The sequence below is a fragment of the Cajanus cajan genome, chromosome 2, assembly GCF_000230855.2.
Source record: "Cajanus cajan strain Asha chromosome 2, NIPB_CcT2T_4, whole genome shotgun sequence".
Classification (NCBI taxonomy): domain Eukaryota; kingdom Viridiplantae; phylum Streptophyta; class Magnoliopsida; order Fabales; family Fabaceae; genus Cajanus; species Cajanus cajan.
The window spans coordinates 67,041,892-67,055,521 of NC_138518.1; the positions used below are offsets into that span (position 1 = coordinate 67,041,892).

At 32.1% G+C, this 13,630-nt stretch overlaps 1 protein-coding gene across 1 annotated transcript; it reads right to left on the reverse strand.

Moving 5' to 3' along the window:
• Window positions 1-4,116: 4,116 nt before the first annotated feature.
• On the reverse strand, window positions 4,117-7,399 carry LOC109791240 (gibberellin-regulated protein 12-like). The gene is made up of 3 exons (XM_020350507.3): window positions 7,066-7,399; window positions 5,518-5,548; window positions 4,117-5,387 (listed from the first exon to the last, which is right to left on the reverse strand). Exons 1-3 carry the CDS (start codon window positions 7,138-7,140, stop codon window positions 5,206-5,208), a joined length of 288 nt encoding a protein of 95 aa, XP_020206096.1. The 5' UTR covers window positions 7,141-7,399; the 3' UTR covers window positions 4,117-5,205.
• Window positions 7,400-13,630: the final 6,231 nt, after the last annotated feature.

Genomic DNA, 13,630 nt, shown 5'->3' on the forward strand with positions numbered 1-13,630 from the left:
TTTTGTAGTATTTTTTTTATGTGAGTTTTGTAAGTCTAACTTTTGAAAACATATGTCATTTTTTACATGAGATGCTAGGGAACGTGAGAAATATTTTTGATATTTTTATTTGATTATAATGTCAAATATGATGTTATCCATATTGCATATTTTACATAACATGAGATGTTATAATAAATTATGATATTTAACATTGTGAATTATCCATTGTATTAAAAAATAAAATGATGATTAATTAAGTATTGAGTCCATATGAGACAAAATCCACTAATTTGTGTCATTGCACTTTGTTGCAATGAAATTAATTTAAGATCAACTAAAAATAAGTATTGAATTAGAGTTTATTACTCAAGAGATAATTGATTATGAGGCTTAATGATTGAAAACTTCTTAGCAAATAATCTATTAAAAATATAAAATTAAGAACCGATGTGATATATATAGGAATTGCTTAAAGATTGAAATTTATTGATCATGTGTAGTCAATAATAAATTTGTTTGATCTTTTGACTTTAAACCCCCGTAAAAGATATATTATTTATGAAATATTGTGAGTTATTTATAAACATTGAGGGTAATGGCAAAAATACCCGCACCCGCGAGTATCTGTGGATAAAATCCGTTACGGATAATAAATGGATAGGCTAATTGGATACCCGCGGATAATGGGGACGGATAATTTTTTACCCGTTTATAAATGGGGCGGGGGCGGGTATGATGATATCCATACCCGTGGGTACCCGTTTAATATTATTTCTTAAATATCCTAATTATCCTTGTGCCACATAACCCTAAAACTACACTCTCTCATCTTATTTTCTTACAAAAGTGAGGTCGATGAAGTTACCGACATATGTTAAGCATGTTATAAAATTATGTTGGATGTAGTTTGATTAATTTTCTAGCTTTGATTGGACCAATAAGATTTATGTATTTTAAGTTGTTTACTTTCATTTGGAATTATGAGATTGAATTATTGTAGCTTTGTGATGAGACTTTAACTTACTTGTGAGATTGATGTATTTTAAGTTATTGATTATCTTGAATTTTTATTATTATTTCAACAAAATTAACGTTAAATAAAAGTTCAAAATTAACATTGAATTTTTATTTTTAATATTTCAATGACATTAAAATATAAACTTAAAATTATTTGTAATATAATTTTTTTAATTTCTTAAAAATTTTATAAATATCCATGGATATCTGTGGGTATTCAAGAAATTCATGGATACCCGCTTAATGGATACCCGCACAGATATGGGGTGGGTATGAGGCCAATTTTCATTCAGCGGGGCGGGGGCGGGTTTACTATTACCCGCCCCCATGGGGCCCCATTGCCATCCCTAATTGAGGGGAATGAGATTTTATTAAAGTCATTTGAAACAACTATCACCCAACATTTATAATTGGAGATCCATAAAGAAGGTTCAATGGAAAAAATAAGTCATTTAGTTTTGTTAGCACTAAAATTGAATTTAATTTTTCAATATCTTCCTATATTGTGAGAAAGTGTTAAAGTTGTATTAATGAGATAATAATCTTTATAGTTTAATTTTATGTGATTATGAGAAAATTTGACCCTTTAATAAACAGAAAAAAAATGTATTTTTTTTGGCGATTAATAACCAGCTAGGAATTTTAATATATATTTTTTTCTAACAACAAAACTAGCGTTTAACTAAATTCTGTAACAAACCCTTTTTTGCGCCCATCAACATGGAAATTTTTAAATGTTCGAACGGTAATTTGTGGCAGTTTTAACCAAGTGCAATTTTAAGCATCACAAATAATATTTTTTAGTGTTGTGTTTATTTAATTTTTTTCCCATTATTTTCTTTCTAGTCATAATCCACCACAAGACCTTTTTAATTAATTAACTTTGATGATACATATCGACTTTAATTCATTCTTATATTTTGAACTGATAGCTTATTCTATTTTCCATTTGAAAGGTTACAATAGTAACTCATCACAAGGCCAATAAGGCCCATAAAATCGTAGATAAAGAAATAGAGAAATGCATCAATGCAATAGGGTTAGATAGAAAACTGAATATTGTATATTCACTTTCATATGTTACATGTGTGAATACCTGAATATATACAGTAAAAAGAGAAGTAGCTGATCCTATAATCATGCTAGTCATTATAGCAATGATTCTACAATAATGACAATTATTGATTACATTAAAGTCTAAAATATGGAATAGCTTAACTATAGGGATTGACTAATTCATATCATGATTCTCATGATCATCCATGATTATAGGATCCGTAATCAAGGGAGATTTATTGATTCTCTAACTTCCCCTCTCAAACTGATGGTGAAGGAGTCACCCCAAGTTTGTCTCTTAATTGATTGAACCTTGTATGTGTCAAGGCTTTGGTGAGGCAGTCAGCGATTTGATCAGCTGATGGAACATAAGCTACAATGACTTTATCTTGCAGTACTTGATCTCTAATGTAATGCACATCTGTTTCAATATGCTTTGTTCGAGCATGCATGACTGGATTTGAAGCTAATGCCTTGGCACTCAAGTTATCACACCATAGTATCGGTTTCCTTGGCTGAGGGAGTTTTAATTCAGTAAGAAGTGAACGAGTCCAGGTTATTTCAGCAGCTAGATCAGCCAAGGCTCTATATTCTGATTCTGTGCTGGACCTTGACACTACTTGCTGCTTTCTTGAGGACCAAGAAACAAGTGTGTCTCCAAGGAAAACACATTGACCTGCCATAGACTTTCGATCATCCACACTAGTGGCCCAATCTGCATCTGAAAAACCTGCTATGTCTAGATAAGCAGAGCATTTAATGTGTAGACAGTAGTGCATAGTGCCTTGGAGGTACCTTAAAATTCTCTTGATACCCTGCCAGTGATCTAAAGTTGGAGAGCTCATGAACTGACTAAGTTTGTTGACAGAGAAAGCAATGTCAGGTCTTGTATTTGTCAAGTACTACAATGCTCCTATGGCTTGTCTGAACTCGGTTGGATTTTTCAGTTTCTCCCCTTCAATTGTAAACTGCTTGCTAGTTACCATAGGAGTGGGACAGGGTGATGCATTTTCCATCTTAAATTTCCTTAGCAAGTCCTTTATGTACTTGGATTGCTTTAAGTACATACCAGTTGCATCTCTATGAACTTCTATGCCTAAGAAATAATGTAATTGACCAAGATCCTTTAGGGAGAACACAATGTTGAGTTGTTTGACAAAGGCTTCCAGGAAGTTGGTGTTGTTCCCTGTCACTATTATATCATCAACATATATTAGAAGAAAAGTAATATGATTTTTACCTCTTAGAGTAAAGAGTGAGGTATCACTTTTTGTGTTCTGAAAACCCCATTTTAGCAAGGCATTTTTGAGGCTGTCAAACCAGGCTCTTGGTGCTTGTTTAAGTCCATAGATTGCCTTAGATAATTTGCAAACATGATTGGGTTTGGTTGGATCTGCAAAGCCTTCTGGTTGATTCATATATATGGTTTGCTTTAGATAACCATTGAGGAAGGCATTATTTATGTCAAGCTGCTTTACTTCCCAATTAAGGTGAACTGCAATTGCAAGGATGATTCTGATTGTGCTGGCCTTAACCACAGGGCTGAAGGTTTCTTCATAGTCTAATCCAGCTGTTTGTTGAAATCCTTTTGCAACTAATCTGGCTTTTCTCCTTTCAATGGTGCCATCTGCTTTGTACTTGGTTTTGAACACCCACTTAGAGTCAATGATGCTTTCTTGGGCTTGATATGGTACTAAGGTCCAAGTATGATTGAGATTCAGTGCCTGAATTTCCTTGTGCATAGCATCTTTCCACTGTGGACTTTGGAGGGCTTCTTGTGCATTTGCTGGTTCCTTTTCTTCAACACAGTTTTCAGCTAATCCAATATACGGAAGCTTTGGCTTGTGAATACCACTTTTGCTTCTGGTGTGGATCCGGCCTTCCTCAGGAAACCCTGTGTTTGTGTCTAATTCAGCAGGTGCCTTAGGAAGACCTGTGTTCGTGTCTAAGTCAGCAAGTTCAGTAACATTCTCCTGAAGCTGTTCATTGGAAGCTTTTGGGTTCCCAAGTGGTTCTGGTTCAATGTGGAAGTCATTGTTAGCAGGAACAATGTCTTCTCTAAGTGATGGACCTGTAACACGCAATGGAAAAGAACTAGATGGATTCTCAGTTAGTGTTTTTAAAGGAACTCTTGTATTAAGAAAACCATCATGGAACGGGAAGTGATCTTCATTGAAAACAACATGTCTTGAGATGAAGATTCTACCATGAGAATTGACACATTTGTACCCTTTGTGAGAATTACTGTAGCCCAAGAACACACATCTTGTTGTGTGGAACTGCAACTTGTGTTGATTATAAGGCTTGAGACAAGGGTAGCAGGCACATCCAAATGATTTTAAGTAGCTGTAGTCGGGTTCCTTTTTATATAGAACATAATAAGGGCTTTTATTTTGGGTTACTGGTGAGGGCAGCCTGTTTATAATGAAAGTTGCAGTGGAGAATGCTTCCCACCAGTAACTCAGAGGCATTTTAGCTTGTGCCAACAGTGTCAACCCAAGTTCTGCAATGTGTCTGTGTTTTCTTTCAGCTCTGCCATTCTGTTGTGATGTATATGGACATGACATTCTGAATTGTATCCCTGTTTCTATAGCATGCTTCTGAACAACTTTATATTCACCACCACCATCACACTGAATTGTTTTAATCCTTTTGTTGAACTGATTTTCTACCATATTTTTGAACTGGATAAAGACATGAGCAGTATCTGATTTTTGTTTTAAAGGATAAATCCATGTAAACCTAGTGAAATCATCAATGAAATGGACATAGTATTTAAAACCAGATGATGATATTATTGGTGCAGGACCCCATACATCAGTGTGGATTAATTCTCTGATACCAAGATAGAAAACTGAATATTGTATATTCACTTTCATATGTTACATGTGTGAATACCTGAATATATACAGTAAAAAGAGAAGTAGCTGATCCTGTAATCATGCTAGTCATTATAGCAATGATTCTACAATAATGACAATTATTGATTACATTAAAGTCTAAAATATGGAATAGCTTAACTATAGGGATTGACTAATTCATATCATGATTCTCATGATCATCCATGATTATAGGATCCGTAATCAAGGGAGATTTATTGATTCTCTAACTTGACATCCAAGTACGTACGTATGAAGGATCTTAATTAAATTAAGGGCACTTGGGTTTTCCTTCCTGGGTTTTCCAGTTGTTATAGCATGGACATTCTTCCTTGTGACCATAGAATCCTGATGGGACACACAAACATTTGTTGCAACACTTGTTGCAGAAGAACAAACATGGTTTCCTGTATTGAGTCTTCGAGCAACGATAGTCACATGCATTTGCGCATTCTGCATAATGTAATTCAGATTTGAGTTGTGATCAACATCAACTATATTATATTAATCTTTTTCCTCATTCATTTCATCTAATTGTGCTATAAAAACTTTAAATTTAATTAAACAAGTTTTGAACTAGTACCTTCCGGACGAAGTGAACCTTCCCCACCAGCCTGTAGATTTTAATAAATAAATAAAATTAAAGAGAAGTCAAAATAACAATTATGCATACATATACTATCATTTTGTATCTTATTTTTAAACTAAGATATCATTGAAAGTCATAGACTAATTTTTCAAAGTACTCGAATCTATTTAAAGAGTTACTATCTTTTTAACAAATATATTTTTTATATATAAATTGATTAATGATATAACTCATAACCACATGTTTAAAAATAAAGTTATCTACATCCTGTTGCAACTCTCATTTGAAGTTGAATGAGTACTTTTGTACAAACATATTATATATGGAAAACTCCAACAAAATAATTCATGCATACATATTTTCAATCCTCGAGTTGTATGTGTTATGTAATAAGAGGAAGGAAACAAAATAAATAAATAAATAAATAAATAATATATATATATATATATATATATAATTTAGAATGTGGAGAGAATACTTTTTTTTTAATGTAAAACACTCAATTATCAAATTGTAAAAATTAAATATAAAAAATCTTTCATTAGCTTTGGCTACATTTTTATAATGTGTAGTTTTTTCTCCTGTTGCAGGTATATATTTTTCCAGCTAATAGGCTATGGATTAATTTTGCTTACAGTGTTGTAATTATGGTTGGTCAAAAAGGTTTTGCATATAGTAAGGATTGAACACAATTTTTTTTATTGTATAGACCATCTTCATAATATGTAAATATAGGATATTTGACCATCAGGTTGACTCTTGGATTTTCTCCATGTGTAGTTTCATTGGTAGTCTAAGAAAATGTTTTTCTTTTCCCATTTATATTACAACTATTTTAATTAACAAGTGCAGTGAAAAATATAAATACTATTTTATATAATTTAAAATTATAATAAATAGGTATTTATGAATATATAAAAGAAAAGTGTTTTGAGATATAAAGATATTTTTTGTGTTAGTCATTAAATCAAATCAAATTTGAAATTAAAATTAATATATTTTAAAAAAAACTACAAACTAAATATACTGGATTAAGATAAGAGTCATAAGACACATGGTTTTACAAAAGTTAGAATAACTCTTAAAAAAAATAATTTAAGAAAACACTTTCAATTGATAATAGTTCTATATCAAGGAAGTCTAGGTCACTTGATTGAGTAGAGTGTGCGAGTATCATAAGTCTCCTTATTATTGACTTTGATTTCATTGAAATTTTTTTTAAAATGTTCTCACTCAAAAATGAATATTCAAATTTATAATATAAAAGTAAATTAAACTATAACTTTGAACTAACAACAGCAAAGATTAGTCTTTAAATTAATAGATGAAGAAAAATCATGGTCGAAGGAAAATGATCGCAGGAAAAAACTAATATTAAGACTATAATTTTGTGTTTTTTTTCGTAATGTATATGTATAAAAACAATATACAAATATAATTGTACACAATTAAAAACATATATATAAAAGGAGAGGTGAATCATAGGGGGTGACAAGTGTATAATTTTGTATGACAGAGATAAGCATAAATTAAGAAGCTCACCGAAACAACATGGATCACAGAAGCCATGGCGAGGATGAAAAGAAAGGCATAACTAAAGCAAACAATTTTAGCCATAGTCTTCTCTTCGCCAAAATCACTCCACTCCAGATCAATTTATGCTTTGTTTATTTCTGCTGCTGATGAACTTCTGCTTTTATAAGCATTGTCGTCATCAAGAATATTCATAAAAACAAGGGCTGTAAATGGGAACTCTTTCACTTTATGACTTTAAGCACCAACAAAATCAGATTCTATTTAAATGTAGACACAAAATCTATTCAATTACAGTATGTATATAATAATGAAATATTAATATTAATGAATAAAGTATATTTGAGAATAAATATTAATCATGTAACAGCCCAAGCAACCCGCATGAGGATATTGTCCGCTTTGGCCGCAGCCCTCACGGTTTTGCTTCTGGCGATGACACGCATGCCACCCCAAAAGGCCTCCTCCAAGGCAAGTCCTGCCAACCCATCAGAGTAGCACAGCGACCCTGTGACACCCTCTACCCTAACATAAATACAATAGATATAAACCATCTATATATAAATTCTTTCTTAGTCTAATATAAAATAATTATCTCAAGTATCATTGGGTAAAAGATGCACATTCATAATTTTCAACTGTAAGTATCAAATTGTCAAGAAATAATAAAATAAAGATTATAGATTAATCCCAGTAAAGGTGGCAGAGCCTCCTAGTTAGGAATTAACTTATAATCTTTTAGTAAAATTATAATATGACAAAAATACACACTTTCAACATAAATAACATAAAAATTACAAAAGAAAAATAATAATAATTTAACAATAAGTCTAGCTAATCCCGATGTCACATCCTATCAGAGCGAAACCCAAACAGAAGCCTAAGCTTCACCACCAACATCCTCAGCCTCATGCTAATTATCTGCATCATAATTTAAATATACACAAAAATGACAAGGGAGTGAGAAACTTCTCACTCAGTTGCAGATATAGAAATAAAAGTTAAATAGCACACACACACGCAATATAATTCACATATATAATCAATCTCACATATATGCTTATGTATAATGATTTTCTTGACTTGACTCACTAATGTATGCATGTGGCGCCATACGGAAGTTGCAGAATTCATCACTGGTGACCCGAAGGCACACCTATACAATTGTCGGTGACCCTAAGGTACACCTATCATTGGTGTTCATACACCTCGTTAGCATATCGTGGGTGACCCAAAGGTACACCTTGTTAGTCGTGGGTATGCGGCCTCAGCGGCACACCTGGAGTAATATGTGCATATGATGCATGTCATACATTCACAGACTCAACCTTTAGCATGTTACACATATCATATTCATATTTCATAATTAAGAATTATTTCAATAATCCAATTTAATAGTCCAATAGTCCAACAGTCCAAACAGTCCAACAGTCCAAACAGTCCAACAGTCCACCAGTCCAACAATCCAACAGTCCAACAATCCAACAGTCCAGAGGTTGCTTAGGTATCATATTTTTCAATAATAATATATTAAGATCTTTTAAGTAAAGTAGGAAGCTTAAAAGGTAATATAAGATAATAAGGAGGCTCAGCCTTCCATTTAAATAATAGATTACAAATTTATAAATACTTAGGAGGCTTAGCCTTCCATTCAAATAACAGATTCTAATACGTAAATAAATAAGATATAAAACAAAACACATCAATAATACATATTCAAAGAAATAAACAACAGGCAAGGGATCGGGAGCCAATCCAACAAACAAACTATTTAACAATTATTCCCACACCCCCAAGCGAGGTTTCCCACTCCCCCCTTACCTGGGTTTACAGAAATTTGGGCAGAATCTCCTCCTCTCTATCTTTCCTTAAAAGGAATCGGAATTAGGGCAGAATCTCTTCCTCTTTCTCCTTAAACAAGACACTAGAGCAGAACCTCCTTTTCTTTCTCCTTCTCTCTCTCTTACTTTCTCTCTCTATTTCTCCAGAATTTCCTTCTCTCTAGAATTCTAAATTTTCAAAACCTTAAGTCCCTATTTATAGAATTTTTGAAGTTACTATGCACTATGCACTATTCATTAAAATAATATTATAAATTACTATGCACTATGCACTATTCATTAAAATAATATTATAAATTACTATGCACTATTCATTATTATATTCAAATTTATTATAAAATTTGAACCCGCGTCCCTCGTGCAGCCGCCCTTCACTGTGCAATTGCATAGTGAAATACTATTCATACATACGTATACGTAAATAGTAAAATACATATACATAAATAGTAAAATATGTGTACATAAATAGTAAAATATGTATACGTAAATAGTAAAATACATAAATAAATACTTATTCACATAATAAATACATAAAAAAAATATTTCTTTTCATTGAATAAAATTTGGGATGTTACAATTCTCCCCTCCTTTTAGAAATTTCGTCCCCGAAATTTTTGCAATGGTAAACTCTTCGCATTCTTACTTCTAATTCTTATGCAACATCACTACCTTGTTGATGTACAACTTTTATCAATTTCCTCAAAGGATTTTGCTTAGGGAAAGATCTTGACGAATTTATCCACTTAAACACAAACAAAATTAATTTCTTAAGCGTCTTAGACAAATCTTACACTAGGGTCTATCTATTCACCATCTTACTTCCAAAATGAAGCATCTAAGTGCTACAAGATTCTTAAAAACTTCTAGTATGCTAACCATAAATATACAATTGCTTTACTCCTCTCTTCATCTTAGGTCACAAAATATCTTCTTAAGATTTTGGTACATCTTAGTAGTTTCTGAATGGATACTAAAGATACTCTTATGACCTTCTTCTAGGATTGCTTTATTAAATTCTAGCACACTAGGAATGCACAACTTATCCTTAAATCTCAAAACTCCATCCACTCCAAATTTAAACTCACTCTCCATATCTTGATTCAAGTTCTCTACTTCTCTTTCCATATTAGACCATCACGCTTCCCCTGCGCCACTCTGATACATTTTAGTAACTTCTAAATAAATGTTAAGAGTACTCTTATGTCCTTTCAAGTTTTATAACTAAACATCCAACTGTGTCCTTTCTAATCTCTTGCTTATTTGGGTCACTAATAAAGGATCTAACTCCTAGTTCCTCTAATCTCATCTATTAATCTGATAGTTACTTCCAACATAAATAATTCAATGCTACTAGGGTAATCTTACACATCAAGCATAAGTTTCTAAATTCTGCAATCAAATTCAATCCTTAAATCATCAAAATAATAATTTGGTTATCATTGTAATCCAGATATTTGCCACAACATCAACACCTAAGCATTAGATACACATATCAGATCACTAATTTTACTACTCTATCTACAACCAATTCAAACTCTTCTATGATCAATTCTAAAGATCAGGTACCTAAGCATAATGTACACTCGGTATCCATATCAGTTCTCTAGTTTCACCATTTCATCTTCACCCAAGTCATAATCATATCCATCACCTTAACCTATAGCCTTATAACTTGTTACCAAAATAAATCAACTAATTATGCTCCTATAATTTTCTTCAACAATCCATTCGTTGTTCATACTTAATCTCACAATACTAGAAGTAACCTTATAATCCAAACTTAAATTTCTAATTTGAGCCAAAAAGATTCATCTCTCTAATCATAATGAAAGATAAAGATTTCCTCAAAACATCAATCACCACAATGGCTTTAGCCAAATAATAAGATCAAAATTTTACTCCTTAAGAAATTTCAACTATTTCTTTTATCTCGTATTCAACCCCTTTGGTCAAAAGATATTTAAGGTTCTTATGATCACTAAATACCTCAACCATAGAATCATATAGTTAGTGTCTCCAAATCTTAGTATAAATGACAAAGTCGCTAACAAGGTTATGGGTAAGGTAATTTCTCTCATGAATTTTCAATTTCTTAGAAACATAAGCTACTATCTTTTCTTCTTGCCACAATATTCTTCCTAAACCTATTTTCAGAGACATATTTATATATCACAATAATCTTACTAAAATCTAGTAATATTAACACTAGTCAATCTTTCCTTAAGAGTTTGAAAACTACTTCCTCAATTGTTATCCCATACTAATGTAACTCCTTTCTAGTCAATTCAGTCAAAGGTAATAGTAAGTAATTCAAAGAAGTAAGCAACGAAATGATTTGGGTAGTTAAAAATATACATAGGTTCAAGAATTCCTGATATAGATTATCCTTACGGTTGATTCCAAGGGTAGGCAAGAAACAACCTAGTGAACTGAAACATCTTAATAACCAAAGAAACGAAGGCAAAAGCAATTTTTATAGTGAGAGCAGTTTAAACCATGAACAGCTGTTAAAAAAAAAAATTACTCACTGAATTTTCATATAAACTATCAAACAAGACTCCTGATTTTACTAATTGACTCAAGTATCTCTCACTTAAGCACAACTTAGGTAAATCTTCCTCCGCAAGAAATTTCATGGTCTAAAATACTCACCTCATACAATCCAAATTCATACTTAGACAATCTAGTTTAAATCTATACTCTAATATGATCATCTCACATCCTAAGGTCAAAAACATTTTATTATCGCAACCCTCCACTGATTGATCCATAAAGTCATCTATTCTTATTTCTACATACATGTATATCAAATCATATTAGAATACCTTTTTCATAAATATCATTCCTAAGCATGTATGAATTGATCATTGCTTACATCCATAACATGTACAAGAACCAACTTTTACTACTCTGCATTATATCATTTTAATAGACCTATCAAATACAAAACCTCAAAATATCATATTTAAATCTATTTTTATACCTAACAACTCAAAATATCATGATAGCATATATCTGCCTGACACACAGAGTTGTATTCATCCAAGTGATTTCAAACTTATCTCAAACGAAAGTTAAGTGAATAAGCTACAACTCTTTATGAAGACATAAGATTTCCAAGAGATCATCTCTTTAGCTAAAGATTCAAATATCACCACTAATAAATTCAGTGCTTACTAAATTTCTAATCACCAAGCCAGTCATAACTTGAAGTTCTAGATTTTTGTTTCATCTTATCCTAGTTCTATTGAAAAGATAATATCTAAAGCCATATTCTTCATAAAGACCTCAAAATATAAATTTTGTCGATATAATACTCATACTATCATAACAAACTATAATGAAAATATTTTCGACACCAAATAGCAATAATGTATCAATATATCTAATGCCACAAAATACCTCAACTTTTTCCAAATTCACTACTTAATTTCTCATTCAAGTCTCTCCTTACTTTTCTCAATCAAAACAACTCTCATGCTACCTAAACCATAAATAATTAACATACCAATAATAACACTTAAGGGAATTACCATCATTTCGATCTCTCACCAAAGAGACAACCACCTTTAGATTCAACCTGCTACAACTATAGATGTCAGAAACTTCACCAATCATAAACTCTTAGTACACTCAATATATCACCTCCCATCCAAGGTTCTAATAATTCGAGTTGGCTAACATTATCATGATTATCATTCCTCTGATTACAAACTAACTTAACAATCTCAAACTCAACAATATCAACACAGGACGAACATCATCATCATAATACACAACAAACAAGACATAGTCAGAGTACACAACAGAGTCATGATAAGCACATAACACACACGGTTGATAAAATCGACTTGCTCTGATACCACTAAATGTGACACCCTCTACCCCAACATAAATACAATAGATATAAACCATCTATATATAAATTCTTTCTTAGTCTAATATAAAATAATTATCTCAAGTATCATTGGGTAAAAGATGCACATTCATAATTTTCAACTGTAAGTATCAAATTGTCAAGAAATAATAAAATAAAGATTATAGATTAATCCCAGTAAAGGTGGCAGAGCCTCCTAGTTAGGAATTAACTTATAATCTTTTAGTAAAATTATAATATGACAAAAATACACACTTTCAACATAAATAACATAAAAATTACAAAAGAAAAATAATAATAATTTAACAATAAGTCTAGCTAATCCCGATGTCACATCCTATCAGAGCGAAACCCAAACAGAAGCCTAAGCTTCACCACCAACATCCTCAGCCTCATGCTAATTATCTGCATCATAATTTAAATATACACAAAAATGACAAGGGAGTGAGAAACTTCTCACTCAGTTGCAGATATAGAAATAAAAGTTAAATAGCACACACACACGCAATATAATTCACATATATAATCAATCTCACATATATGCTTATGTATAATGATTTTCTTGACTTGACTCACTAATGTATGCATGTGGCGCCATACGGAAGTTGCAGAATTCATCACTGGTGACCCGAAGGCACACCTATACAATTGTCGGTGACCCTAAGGTACACCTATCATTGGTGTTCATACACCTCGTTAGCATATCGTGGGTGACCCAAAGGTACACCTTGTTAGTCGTGGGTATGCGGCCTCAGCGGCACACCTGGAGTAATATGTGCATATGATGCATGTCATACATTCACAGACTCAACCTTTAGCATGTTACACATATCATATTCATATTTCATAATTAAGA